The sequence below is a fragment of the Acipenser ruthenus genome, chromosome 22, assembly GCF_902713425.1.
Source record: "Acipenser ruthenus chromosome 22, fAciRut3.2 maternal haplotype, whole genome shotgun sequence".
Taxonomy (NCBI): domain Eukaryota; kingdom Metazoa; phylum Chordata; class Actinopteri; order Acipenseriformes; family Acipenseridae; genus Acipenser; species Acipenser ruthenus.
The window spans coordinates 9,897,615-9,911,670 of NC_081210.1; the positions used below are offsets into that span (position 1 = coordinate 9,897,615).

The 14,056-nt window shown below is 39.1% G+C and overlaps 1 protein-coding gene across 1 annotated transcript in view; it reads left to right on the forward strand.

The window, feature by feature from the left end:
• Window positions 1-14,056, forward strand: part of LOC117431182 (protein sidekick-1-like) — a 368,061-nt gene that overhangs the window by 309,667 nt on the left and 44,338 nt on the right. The window contains exons 19-25 of the mRNA XM_034051879.3: window positions 573-768; window positions 1,338-1,436; window positions 3,054-3,245; window positions 4,604-4,725; window positions 6,417-6,526; window positions 8,133-8,283; window positions 8,669-8,906. Coding sequence (XP_033907770.3) covers window positions 573-768; window positions 1,338-1,436; window positions 3,054-3,245; window positions 4,604-4,725; window positions 6,417-6,526; window positions 8,133-8,283; window positions 8,669-8,906 — 1,108 coding nt within the window. The remainder of the gene's footprint in view (window positions 1-572; window positions 769-1,337; window positions 1,437-3,053; window positions 3,246-4,603; window positions 4,726-6,416; window positions 6,527-8,132; window positions 8,284-8,668; window positions 8,907-14,056) is intronic.

A 14,056-nucleotide genomic window follows, 5' to 3' on the forward strand; every position in this document is an offset into this window, starting at 1 on the left:
TGCGTCTGTGTTTCATGCTGAGGGGCAGTGTTGGTCAGCACTGGGTCACTGTCCTGTGACAGCTGCTGTATCGTACAACATCTGTCCATGTGCTTCCATCCTTTATCCTATATCAACATGCTTTGTTGTTACTAAAGTACTGCCCAAAAGGAAAAAAAATGTGACAGGCTGCGAATGGATGTGCAGAAATGACTTCTGACAGCTGCACAGTGCATCCTGCAGTGAAAGCCCATGACCATGTTATGCTGCCGTTCAGCTGAAAATAGTTGTTATAAAGGGAACAGTTATCAAGTGAATGAAAAAAGTCAGTTTCTGTTGAACCCCATCTCTCTTTTTTTTTTAAGTATACTATTCAGTTCCATCTGGGGCTCCCAGAAACACCTTATAAAAGTACATCAAAGCAGAGATTTATTTCAGTTGTACTGACATTCTTTTTTATAGGTTCATTTGTTTTATTAATCCTGTTTAACCAATGAAAACCTACAAACATGCTGTTACTTTTATTATATAATGTTTACGGAATGTATTTATACATTTATTTATCGGTACCTGCAAACATTTATTTTCTCCAGCTCCTAGCTTGGCCAGAAGATTCACCTGACACTGTTACAATAGTAACCATCACCCCAGATTTCCACGGAACCCGCATTCTTGGATACATCACCGGGCTGAAGAAGTTTACCTGGTATCTCACTTCTGTACTATGCTTTACTACCCCAGGAGATGGGCCAAGCAGTTCACAGCAGTTAGTACAGACATTCGAGGACAGTAAGTACTGGAGAATTATTTATTTATTTTACCCGAGCGGAGTGTTTTTACTGGATGCGCCACTCGGGAGCCCCCAGCTGCTCAACTCTTTAACAAGTGAGGGAAGTAGTCAGCAGTAAGGTAATAACTCCTGCTCTGGTCTACAGCCGTGCCTCCTGACAGCGCAAATTACTGCTCATGAACCAAATGCAAGGAAGTTAAAATCTGAAAAACAAAATAAATGTAGGAATTCATTGTATTTTGTATTTTGCATCTTGCTCTTAATTGTATTGTAATTCTTGATATGTATTTTCTGTATACAACTGTAAGTCGCCCTGGGTAAGGGCGTCTGCTAAGAAATAAATAAATAATAATAATAATAATAATAATAATAATAATAATAATAATAATAATAATAATAATAATAATGACCCAAATACTGACAGTTTTCCTTTACTAAGAAACATGTAACCCTGTGCAGATCTTAAGAAGTTTTTCTTTTCGTTTTTATGTTGTGTTTTTTTTTTGCGACCGTGCTGTAATTGGCATTGTTTTGCTGCATGCTGATCTCTCCTCTCTCTCTGCCCCAGAGCCTGGAGCAGTAGGGCACCTGAGCTTCACTGAAATACTGGACATGTCGCTGAGAGTCAGCTGGCAGGAGCCACAGGAGAAGAATGGGATTATTACAGGTAAAGCCCTAAGGATGAGAGATCTGGACCCTCACGATGCCTGAACTTAATCAGATTTCATAAAGCCATGCCGCAGTCTACTCCAAAATACTCTCTCCTTTCAGTGGGCTTTACCATTTGGCAATACATCCTTCAATACCGGCTGGTTTTGCAGTGCCCTGCAGTAACTTTAGACCTGGTTTCTGTTTAATGTGATGGATATTTACAGTACGTGCTGAGGTTCTACTGTAATATTAAAAACCCGCACTGGTTTAAATAGTTTTCACTAGGATACTCATGGGAAGGGGTGTCAGCATTTGTTGTTGCTTGTTGGCTATCTTGGGTGCAATTTATCTGTATGCATCTATATAGATCACTCTGAGCTATCCCAATCAACAATGTATTTATTTCCTATTTTACTATGAAGTGGATTGCAGAGAGCTACTCTATGCTTCAGTTTCCCATTCGTAATGATGCATTTCATTTTTTGGGCCAGAAGGGAACACTGGGTCATCTGCTTTTAAACATTAATTAAATGGGGTTATCCACAGGTAGGGTTTCAAAATCTATTTAATTATAATATATTAAGCTTATTCGGTTATCGCCAGTCTTATACCGCACACAGCTCTATTTAGAAGTTTCCACCAGGAAACAATTCATCAGATGCTGTAACAGCTAGAAAATCAAATGCACCCAATTAAATGAAGGTTACCTGCTAACATTCTTTTTTTCAAATCAAATACAGAAACAGACAACCATCAAGCATTGAAATGACCAAAGTAACACAGGCGAATCAGATTTGATGCAGATTAAATGTAAAATGTTTTCAACAGTATCCATCGTTAGCAGCTCGCAAACACATTGTTTTCTTTTGAAAGTTCAATATCCTCGCTTCTTCCTGGGTCTTTTGGTACAAACTTTGATATATGAGTGTCTCAATGTAAAAGGACAGCCTGTGATTGGAAAACACTGCTGACTGTGAGGGAATGTACTCCAGATAAACAGCAAATTATACAAGCTCTCTGCTGGCTATTAGTCTCTGTTAGACACTAAGGCACAGTGCAGGGAGTCATGCTGAAGGCTCAGCTAACTGGAGAAAACTTGACACTTCGGCCTGGAGTTTCATCATTCCCTTATTTAAGCTGGGTTCAAAATGTTCAAAAGAAGTTTTATACACCTGAAAAACAGCTACAAAGTGAATGTTCAGTAAACATGTCCCATTATGATTAGATATAATATGTGTATAAGAGGTTTTGTAATTATTTATTTATTTTTTTTCCCCAAAGATTTCGTGAGGCCTTAAGTGCAATTATTTACTATCCATCCTTAACTCATTCATAAGGGGGCCCTATTTATTACATTGTAAAGACTGTTTTAAGGATTTTTAAGCAAGTATTTAGAAACATTATCTCAGATTAAACAGTGCTTTCAAAAGTGAAAATTAAACTGCAATTAAACTTGATCTAATTAATAAAAATGATAAAAACGGAAAAAAACCATTCCTTAAAACAGTTCTTAAAAATGTATGAATGAGGGCCAAGGTGTAGATAGAGTACATGTACAGCTGTACGAATAAATACACTTACAATAGCACAAGAGTAAATTGCACCTGACCATTCCGTCCCTGCTCTCTTTCAGGCTATCATGTCACGTGGGAGGTGTATGGTAGGAATGCTACCCGAGTGACCCGCACTCTGCCCAACAGCACTCTGGAGTACAAGGTCACAGGGCTCACCTCCCTCACCACCTACACCATTGAGGTGGCAGCGATGACAGCCGCTGGGATGGGCATGGTCACCTCCTCAGCCATCTCCTCTGGAGTCCCTCCAGGTAAGAGCTGCATGCCAGCTAAATAGAGTAGACAGCATTGCTGAGGATCAATCTGAAACCTACTGCAGATACACCCTTATACAAGTTTAACCTGCTGTTTTTGCATGGTATTTTGGCAGCGTTAGCATTCTTTCCCCACGATTATACTATGCATTTACCATAGTTTTCTGACTTTATTAATATCCTTTACCATACCTCGCTGGTCTTCACAATGCTCACCAATGCTTTACCATGCTTCCACTATGCTTTATTACACTTTGCGGTGCTTTTATTATGGTAAACTTTTATAAGGGCACACTAATGTGACACAGAAAATATTCACTGTAGGGCATGAGATTAACAAATTCTAAATACATTTGGGTTGGGTTATTTATAAGTTTCATATCCTGTTCTAGGTTAAAGGTGTCAATGGCTGTTCAGAACAATATTCTGATATCAGGCTATATTGTATTCATTAAAATAGAATTTAGAAAAAAAATTATATATACAGTGTATATATACATTTTAGTAAATCATGATTTATTGCTTAGTGGACCAGACTCGATCAGCCAATCCAAAAGACTAGAGATGTTAATGATTTATGGTGCCCACAAATTCCTTAGATCTAGATGCATATAGATTGTTCTGTAGTCTACATGATTAGATTTTTAAAGACTAATGAAACTAAAAGATGCTTGTGTAAGTGGTATGCACTTCACTGTAAATATATTGGAGAAGTCATCAATGTTTAGTGTTTTGCAGCTTTTTCTGTCTTTATTTGTTATGCTGTAGGATGATCAGAATTGATCCGAAATCTCTTCTCCCTTCAGTGCATTTGAATGGACCTGCCTTTGGCAGCTCGAGGTCCTATGGCTTGCACATGGATCTGCACGAATTTGAATAATGATATTTTAATCTGATATTGTCTTTGTGGAAGCTGATAAGTCACTGTTTTTGCTCAGTCGTGAATGAAAAATCATGAGGGAGGAGCAGTGTTCATTTAAACTAGCTCAAAGGTGCAGTGCTTGCCTCTGCAAAATGATGTATGCACAACTGCAGCTCTCTGTCTCTTGAGTCTCACTCCAGCGATGGACTGTGGCTAGGAGCTAAGCACAAGCCGTTATCCCTGTTGATAAAGTGTCAATTGTAACTCATCCAAAAGTCAGGGAGAAGAAAATGTGCAAGGCTTGCTGGGGAGTCTAGGGACAGACTCCCCAGCAGTTCAGCAGTGCAATTAGGCCAGGACATTCCTCAGTGAGAATTTCTGATTTCTATTGAAATCTGTACAACTTTTAATAGAAGCGGAGTTGTTGATTTTTTATATATATATATATATATATATATATATATATATATATATATATATTTTTTAATTTTAGAACTCCCTGGTGCTCCGTCCAACCTCGTTATCTCCAACATCAGCCCTCGCTCCGCAACCTTGAAGTTTCGCGCAGGCGATGACGGGAAAACCTCCATCTCAAAATGGATCGTTGAGGGACAGGTTGGTGAATTACTGTATACCCATTATCTTAGTTGATTTAAAATTAGTTTGCTGGGTTACTGTAACTTTTTATAGCCCTAACTCCTTTACAAGAAGGATCAATACAAACTATGGCCTGGATTGAGGAAACAAACAATTATCACAATCTGAAGCCAAGGCTGCCAAACTCATTGCATGATTAGCAGGTTCTTAAGACTTTAATTAAGAATCTCAATCAACTATACAATAACAAAAAAGAAGAGCAACCAATCTGAATTAACGACTCAGCTGTAATGTCTCTGCATATCAATGCTCGCTGGTGGCATATCCCTATAACGATTTCTTATGTTTAGAACTCATTACTCGTTTGTAAAATGTTTAATGGGAAATAGGAATCCAAGATAAAAGGGATTATTAAAAAAAAAAAAAACATAAATATAGTACAAGACTTCGGTTGAAAATGCTTCAAGAATGTCTTGGAGCATAATTATGAAAATAGCTGAAAATTAGAGATGCATTTTTTCTTATCAGCTCTGCTTTAATCAAAAGCAAATAGCTGCTAACCAGTAAATCTGGCAGCCAATGCCTAATGCTCAGGAACATTTGCAGACACTTTAATAGGAAGATTGTTTGCTCTACTTGACTAAGATTGAATTGATGTATTTCTGAAAATGGCTTAGCTAGCCTTTAGGGTTACTGGGCAACAGACCTGTACTTCAGCATTAATTGAGTGTACTAGTTCATTAAATATTGCCTAAACATTACCATTACCTTAAGTAAAAAAATAAATATATATATATATATATATATATATATATATATATATATATATATATATATATATATATATATATATAATGTTTAAATAACAGCAGTTTAATAAAGTTTAATAAAGAACTTTAACAAAGACATAATAAAGATGGCTTCACATGTACCTGCATGGACCTCTCAGAACTACATTTCCCATCACCCTCCTGCTCACATATGTAACTGAGATGGATTTACCAGTGAGCAGGAGGATGATGGGAAATGCAAAATAAAAAGGTCCTTATGTACCCTTTAAGTAAAGATATTAATCCAACTGCAACTGTGTCAGTCCATTGTAGTGGCACAGCTGTGAATTTACAACCCAAGATTTACCAGCTCCTTATTTTAACACCTGCTGAGCATGCTAATGATGACCCAATTCCAGACTCACTTTGAAAGCAGCGCTGGGGACTTCAGGTCCAAGAATTCATTCAGCGCTCAGTGAGGCTGTCCACAAAGGTGTGGGTGTTTACTGCTGCTTGAATTCACAATTCATTGCTCTGTTTAACACAGGCACTAGCCTCGCTTACAGTACCGCTGAGACCCTGAATTTCTGAATTCATTTAAAAGCCTTTGTTTACAGCTAATGTGATCAGAAGCAGGGCCAATTTATGAGATGTGGTAAACCTCCACCTTTCAGTAATCTAAAACTTAAAAAAAAGGACATTAAGAATATTTTTTATTTTGTTGTGTGTGCCAGCGATGGGTAGCACATTTCAGTGCAACCAAAGAATAGCCAAAGATCTAACAGAAATAAGAAGGAACAGAAACAGTGGACTTGAACGCCTAGGCATGCAGTCTGTATTGTGTAAATCACTGGTAGTTAAGTTTCCCAGTCCGAAGGGTAAAGAGTGGTTCAAGGCAACAAGATAATTCCGGGAAGTGACTGATTTTTTACGCGACAGGTTGGGGGGATCGGCGATGATGAAGAGTGGCGCATTCTGTACGAGAAGGTGAATGACCCAGACCCCCAGGTGCTGGAGATACCAGACCTCACCCCCTTCACTCACTACAGGTGAGACGAACATGAACGCAACGCGCGCCGGGACAGGGGCTTGGGTTTGATCTTTATCAGCAATGTGAGTGCAGGGCTTTAGATATGCTCCTCAGCTTCTTTTTAAGGATTTATTCTTTTAGACAGTGGCTAGGAGCCAGTTGCAAGCTATTATCCCCCATTGATAAACTGGAGATTGCAAGTAATTTGAGAAGCAGCGGGAAAGTGTCAGGGCTCGCTGGGGAGTTAGAAGCAGCAGTTATCATTCATCAGCACATTTAGGCCAGTAGATTCCTGTGAGCTTTTATAAGATGAATAAGGTGTTGACTTTGTAAGCTAAAACTTGAGAGATGTGAGGGAAATTTTTTCACATTAAATTTAAAAAATAATAAAAAAAAAAAAAAAAAAAAACTTTTAAAAACAAGCTTTAAGATTTTTTTTTTCTTTAAGTGGTTACCATCAGGAGTGAGACTCAAGAGACAGAAAGCTGCAATTAAAGCGCTGTTGCACATGTTTACTAACACTTAAGCAAGTAAGAACACAGGAACAAAATAAACAAGGTGGAGGAACCAAACTAAAGGTTTAAACAAAACACAAATTATACAACAAAAACACACTTTACCTTCACTGAAGGTTTTCCACACTCTCTCCTAAACTCCTCCAACTAAACAAAGGATCTGTCTCCCTGTAATGTCAGTAAAAAATGCTGCTGTAATTAGGAAGTAGTTTTCGCACCGATGCTCTGTAACACCAGTTATGACAGCTGCATTTCTTTTGGCAGTCCTGAAAATTAAATTGAAAAGGCTCAGGTCCTAAATGATAACACAGTACTGTAATCCACAAGTGCACAGAAAAGTGCTCCAGTTGTGGTTACAGGTGTGCAGTGGTGCTGTGCTGTGCAGGAGTAGTGGTGCTCCTGGATGTATATGCCGGCTCTGTGGCTGCAGCTTACCAGTCGCTACTCTTCTGCAATACAAAAACAAAACAAAGGCACAGTGCTCCTGCGAGTTAGTGTTTCAGCATAAGGGGCCATACTGACGTAGCTGCATCCCCTTTGTACTGCCAAACTCCTCCCTGTAATCAGCCCGGCGCCACGCTCTATCCAATTGGTGCGTGCCCCACAGCTGATCACAATGGATTTGTTTAGCAGTCTTGCCACTACATTCTTTCTCCAAAATGGCTGACTTCCAGTTACGTCCTGCCATCGAGTCGGGCCATCCCTGTGAAAGCGTACCACCAACCTTACCTAGCGCCCTTCCTGGTCTGGTGGTAGACATGCAACTCAGATTCCTTCTCTCCTAATTACACCATCATACACAGGGCATAATGGGAAGTGACTTCACCCTAAAGTGAAGTCACTAAACTGTATTGTCAGGTCAGTAACGTAATGCATTCTGTACTTACTGTATCAACCTTACCCATGATCACGTTAACACCTACTGCATCCTTATTGCAATCAGGATTTTTAATAGTAGTCTTATTAGTTGTAGTATTATGATTTTTACAGTTAAACAAGAGGATTTTTTTTTTGTTGAGATACTCAGTTTATGGACAGCCCTGTTGTTTTGTAGCCTAGAATCACATTCCAGTTTTAATTAGAGGTGGTCCTATCCCGTGCCGTGTGCAGGTTCCGGATGAGGCAGGTGAACATTGTGGGCTCCAGTCCGGCGAGCCAGCCCTCCCGTGTGATTCAGACCCTGCAGGCCCCTCCTGACGTCAGCCCCAGCAGCGTCACGGTCCGCACGGCCAGTGAGACCAGCCTCTGGCTACGATGGGTGGTGAGAGCACATCTCTGCTGGGCAGGCTTGTGTGGGGGCTACTTTATTATAGTCTGTAATATGTATTAATATATATTGTTTTCAACAATTCAGAGTCACCACTGCATGCAGGTTAAAAATAATAAAGAACAATAATAGGATTCCTTCTACATAAGTTCCTCTCTGTGAATGGTTAAATCAAGATTACAGTAAAGCTGATAAAAGAAAATCAGTAAAAATTACTTCACATACATTTTGATTAGAGGAACTGCTTTGTTGCCCAAAGTTTATTTTTTGTTGTTCTTTATTTAAATTAATTTTATATGTATTCTACTGATGGGCATTTTGCAGCCGTGGATGGGACAGTAAAATAAAACAAAAATCCAAACCTTCTTGTCCTCCTCAGCCTCTGCCCGATTCGGAATACAACGGGAACCCAGAGACGGTGGGCTACAGGATCAGTGTGTGGCGTGCGGACCTGCAGGGCGAGCCCAGGACCCAGGTGGTGAGCGAGCGCCTGGAGAGGGAGATCACCCTGGAGGGGCTGAAGGAGTGGAGCGAGTACCTCCTGCGCATCCAGGCCTTCAATTCCGTCGGGCCCGGGCCCTGGAGTGAGGTGGTACGGGGCCGCACCAGGGAGTCAGGTATTGTACCAAAATCACCAATATTCAATTGATTTAAATCCTACCACTGTATGAATGTGAGTTTAAATTATTAGTACGTACGCACATTAAGCTGAACATTTAAAATCAGCAGAGAACAACTGTTACAAGATTTTAATGAAAAAATAATTGTAGCTTTTCACTAAAGTAAAATCTATATTATGTGATATATATATATATATATATATATATATATATATATATATATATATATGTATATATATATATATATTATACAGTCTAACTTCACTATAACAAACCCTTCTTATAACGAACATCCGTTTTTAACGATCCCAACAGCAAGAACCGATTTTTTCAATGCAAATTAGCCCTATTAGAACGATCACATACAGGACCTCAGTACTGACTGTCACTGAACTTTCTCCAGTGTCAAGTGTGTTATTCTCTCAATGAAAACAAAGACCATGGTTTAGTAATTCAAAGATAACAAATATGACCTACTGTAGTACGAATCATGCATGACGAATGCAATTGTTGCCTGTCCATCATCTTCACACAAACTGCAACCAAACGGGCATGAGGAGCAATTTACACTGGATAGGTTTTTCAAGAGAAAGGACATGATTACTGTATTCAGCATGTAAGTGTACATTCTTTCCTTTTTCATTTCTTTACTGTTTTCTTTTAAACATACCTGTAGCCAGGTGATTGCCCTGCACAGGGGCAAATTAGTGTTGGTGTAATTTATATGTGGAAACGGGTTTGTTTTGTGTGCTTTTTGGAGTTGTTATGTTTGATCAAATGATTGTTTACAGACTGCAACACGGTGCTTGTGAAGGCAATGCCCAGCCAAGGCCGTATGAAGCAGCAGGAGTCGCCGTAAGAATACCGGCTCATAAGTAGATTCGTTTGAGGGATATTGATCTCATGTTAATGTATAGCGAGGTGTAGCAGGTTCCTGGAGCGGGACGCCTCGTTCAGTAATGCTAGCGCTCGCCCTGTGTGGCACCTTTTATTTTTAGTTTTTGTACTGTGTTTTATTTTGCCTTTTGTACAATCTCCTGTATGTGTCCTCTGTGCGTTACCATCGTTGGTAGCGTCACATGACCCGTTTGTTTACTTTCTGTTTTGTGTTTAATAAATCCTGCGCGCCTGTGCCGGCGTTTCAACTCCAACTCCCATGTCTCTCTGTCTTGCAATGCGGTTACACACACATGTGACACGAGTACCTTGTCACAATACAGTTTAAATGTTGATCAATGTGAAGGAATCTTCATAAAAGTACTATATATTGATGTTCAATTCAAATTTGCCGTTTTCTCATTATTCTAGTACAGAAAAATGCTAAACCCTATTATAGTGAACACCCTGATATAACAAACATTTCTCCAGGTCCCATAGGGGTTTGTTACAGTGAAGCTTGCCTATATATATATATATATAATGAAAGACACAAAATGGAGGGACAAAATATAGTTTGACCCCTCATATTCAAAGTGTGGCACATGCCCCTTCTGCCCCATGGGTTAGGCGCCTACACCAACGATCATTGTGCAACAGTATCAATTGGCACCAGAGGAAACCTCTTACCCACTACCCACCACCCCAGATATTAAACCCTGAGTGTTTTCAAACCCTCCTAATCATTCCCAGCCAGCAGCGCAACAGCATCTTCTGTACGAGGGAGGGAGATGAATAGAACTGCAAATGAGATGTTTATAGGTCACGTTGTGCGGAATTTAAAATACGTGTTTGCTGATGAGGACTGTACCAATAAGTGTTTGTTTTTTTCTTTGAGGCAGATGTTCAACACAGTTATCATGAGCCACCACTGCTTCATTTCATTCCTGTGGGCCTAAAGATACAAATCGTCTTGTAGGCGTCATAATTAATCATACTTGTCTTGTACACAAAGCTGATTTCATGAACAAAAATAGTTTTACACATGTCTACAGAATTATGCAGAGCCGTATGCTAAGGCACAGCACATTCCATAGCATGGTATCTATCAAGATACTAAACCGGGTACATTATAAACATCAGGTTTACACAACCTACTGTGTGTCTTTACCGCCATTTTGCCCAAAATTTCTAAAGGATCCACATATTTTTATAGTGCTTTTTATACAGAAGTATCTCAAAGCACTGTACAGTACATAATAAAAAAAAAATCAAACCACAATACATTTGTAAAACATATTTCACATCTACCACAATCATACCATTTAAATAACATATTAAAACAGTATATATATATACAGACGTGCTCAAATTTGTTGGTACCCTTACAGCTCATTGAAATAATGCTTCATTCCTCCTGAAAAGTGATGAAATTAAAAGCTATTTATACTTGCATGCCTTTGGTATGTCATAGAATAAAGCAAAGAAGCTGTGAAAAGAGATGAATTATTGCTTATTCTACAAAGATATTCTAAAATGGCCTGGACACATTTGTTGGTACCCCTTAGAAAAGATAATAAATAATTGGATTATAGTGATATTTCAAACTAATTAGTTTAGTATCACACATGTCTCCAATCTTGTAATCAGTCATTCAGCCTATTTAAATGGAGAAAAGTAGTCACTGTGCTGTTTGGTATCATTGTGTGCACCACACTGAACATGGACCAGAGAAAGCAAAGGAGAGAGTTGTCTGAGGAGATCAGAAAGAAAATAATAGACAAGCATGGTAAAGGTAAAGGCTGCAAGACCATCACCAAGCAGCTTGATGTTCCTGTGACAACAGTTGCAAATATTATTAAGAAGTTTAAGGTCCATGGAACTGTAGCCAACCTCCCTGGGCGCGAAAATCGACCCCAGAGTGAACAGAAGGATAGTGCGAATGGTAGAAAAAGAACCAAGGATAACTGCCAAAGAGGTACAAGCTGAACTCCAAGGTGAAGGTACGTCAGTTTCTGATCGCACCATCCGTCGCTTTTTGAGCGAAAGTGGGCTCCATGGAAGAAGACCCAGGAGGACTCCACTTTTGACAGAAAAACATAAAAAAGCCAGACTGGAATTTGCTAAAATGCATATTGACAAGCCACAATCCTTCTGGGAGAATGTCCTTTGGACAGATGAGTCAAAACTGGAGCTTTTTGGCAAGTCACATCAGCTCTATGTTCACAGACGAAAAAATGAAGCTTTCAAAGAAAAGAACACCATACCTACAGTGAAACATGGAGGAGGCTCGGTTATGTTTTGGGGCTGCTTTGCTGCGCCTGGCACAGGGTGCCTGGAATCTGTGCAGGGCACAATGAAATCTCAAAACTATCAAGGCATTCTGGAGCGAAACGTACTGCCCAGTGTCAGAAAGCTCTGTCTCAGTCGCAGGTCATGGGTCCTCCAACAGGATAATGACCCAAAACACACAGCTAAAAGCACCCAAGAATGGATAAGAACAAAACATTGGACTATTCTGAAGTGGCCTTCTATGAGTCCTGATCTGAATCCTATCAAACATCTATGGAAAAAGCTGAAACTTGCAGTCTGGAGAAGGCACCCATCAAACCTGAGACAGCTGGAGCAGTTTGCTCAGGAAGAGTGGGCCAAACTACCTGTTAACAGGTGCAGAAGTCTCATTGAGAGCTACAGAAAATGTTTGATTGCAGTGATTGCCTCTAAAGGTTGTGCAACAAAATATTAGGTTAGCGGTCCCATCATTTTTGTCCATGCCATTTTCATTTGTTTTCTTATTTACAATATTATGTTGAATAAAAAATCAAAAGCAAAGTCTGATTTCTATTAAATATGGAATAAACAATGGTGGATGCCAATTACTTTTGTCAGTTTCAAGTTATTTCAGAGAAAATTGTGCATTCTTCATTTTTTGTGGAGGGGTACCAACAAATTTGAGCACGTCTGTATATATATATATATATATATATATATATATATATATATATATATATATATATATATATATATATACAAAGTTACATTAAACCCACTAAGACACGAAAGCCATTTTATAAAAGTAAATTTTCAGTCTTGACTTAAAAAATTTAATGGTCCCAGCGTCCCTGACAGACGCAGGAAGAGCATGCCACAATTTAGGAGCTTTACAAGAAAAAGCCCTACTTCCCATGGTGATTTTGTTTACCCTAGGAATAACCAAAATCAATTCTATACTCCACAGGGAGCCAGTGCAAATAGACTAAAACAGGGGTAATGTGTTCACTTTTCCTGGTTTTAGTCAAAATTCTAGCAGCTGTTGTGAACAAGCTACAAGCGAGAAACCATCTTTTTTGGGATACCAGAGAAAAGTGCATTGTAATAGTCAATTCTTGATGAAACAAAGGCATGCATTAGCCTCTCAGCATCAGGTACGGTAATAATAGGTCTAAGCTTAGCTATATTTCTCAAATGATGAATTATACTTTAGTAATATTCCTAATGTGATTCTCAAGTGATAGATCAGGATCAAAGATGACCCCCAAATTTCTCATTCTAGTTTTAGTTCCAACGAGAGACTGCTAAGGTCTAGCTTATGAGAAATGATATTCTTTAGTTGATGCTGTGAGCCTACAACATTAAGAAGCTCTGTGACATCCAACACTTGATGTCAACAAGGCAAGCAGCTAATAGCACCCCAGTAGAAGGATTGCCTGGATCCAAAGACAGGTATAGCCAAGTGTCATCTGCGTAACAATGGAAATTCATTCCATGCCTGTGGATAATATCATCTAATGGCAGCATATATAGTGAAAACAACAAAGGACACAAGATAGAGTGCTGTGGAACACCATAGGCAACTTCTGACAAATCAGACTTCATCTCCCCGACAGAGACAAACTGGAACCTATCAGAAAGATAAGACCTAAACCAAGACAGGACACCTCCTGACAATCCCACTAAACTTTAAAGACAATTCAATAGAATGGAATGGTCCACAGTATCAAAAGCTGCACTAAGATCTAGAAGAATTAAAATTGAAGGAAAGCCAGAGTCAGAGCTTATCGAAAGATAATTTACTACCTTAACAAGGGCCGTCTCGGTGCTATGTGCAGCACGAAATCCAGACTGGAATTTCTTAAATATAATATTATAAGTTACAAACTATCAATTAGCAACAACTCTCTCTAGAACCTTTGATAAAAATGGCAGATTGGATATTGGCCTATAGTTGCTAAGGGCTTTACCACCGCAACCTTAAATGCAGAGGGAACTAT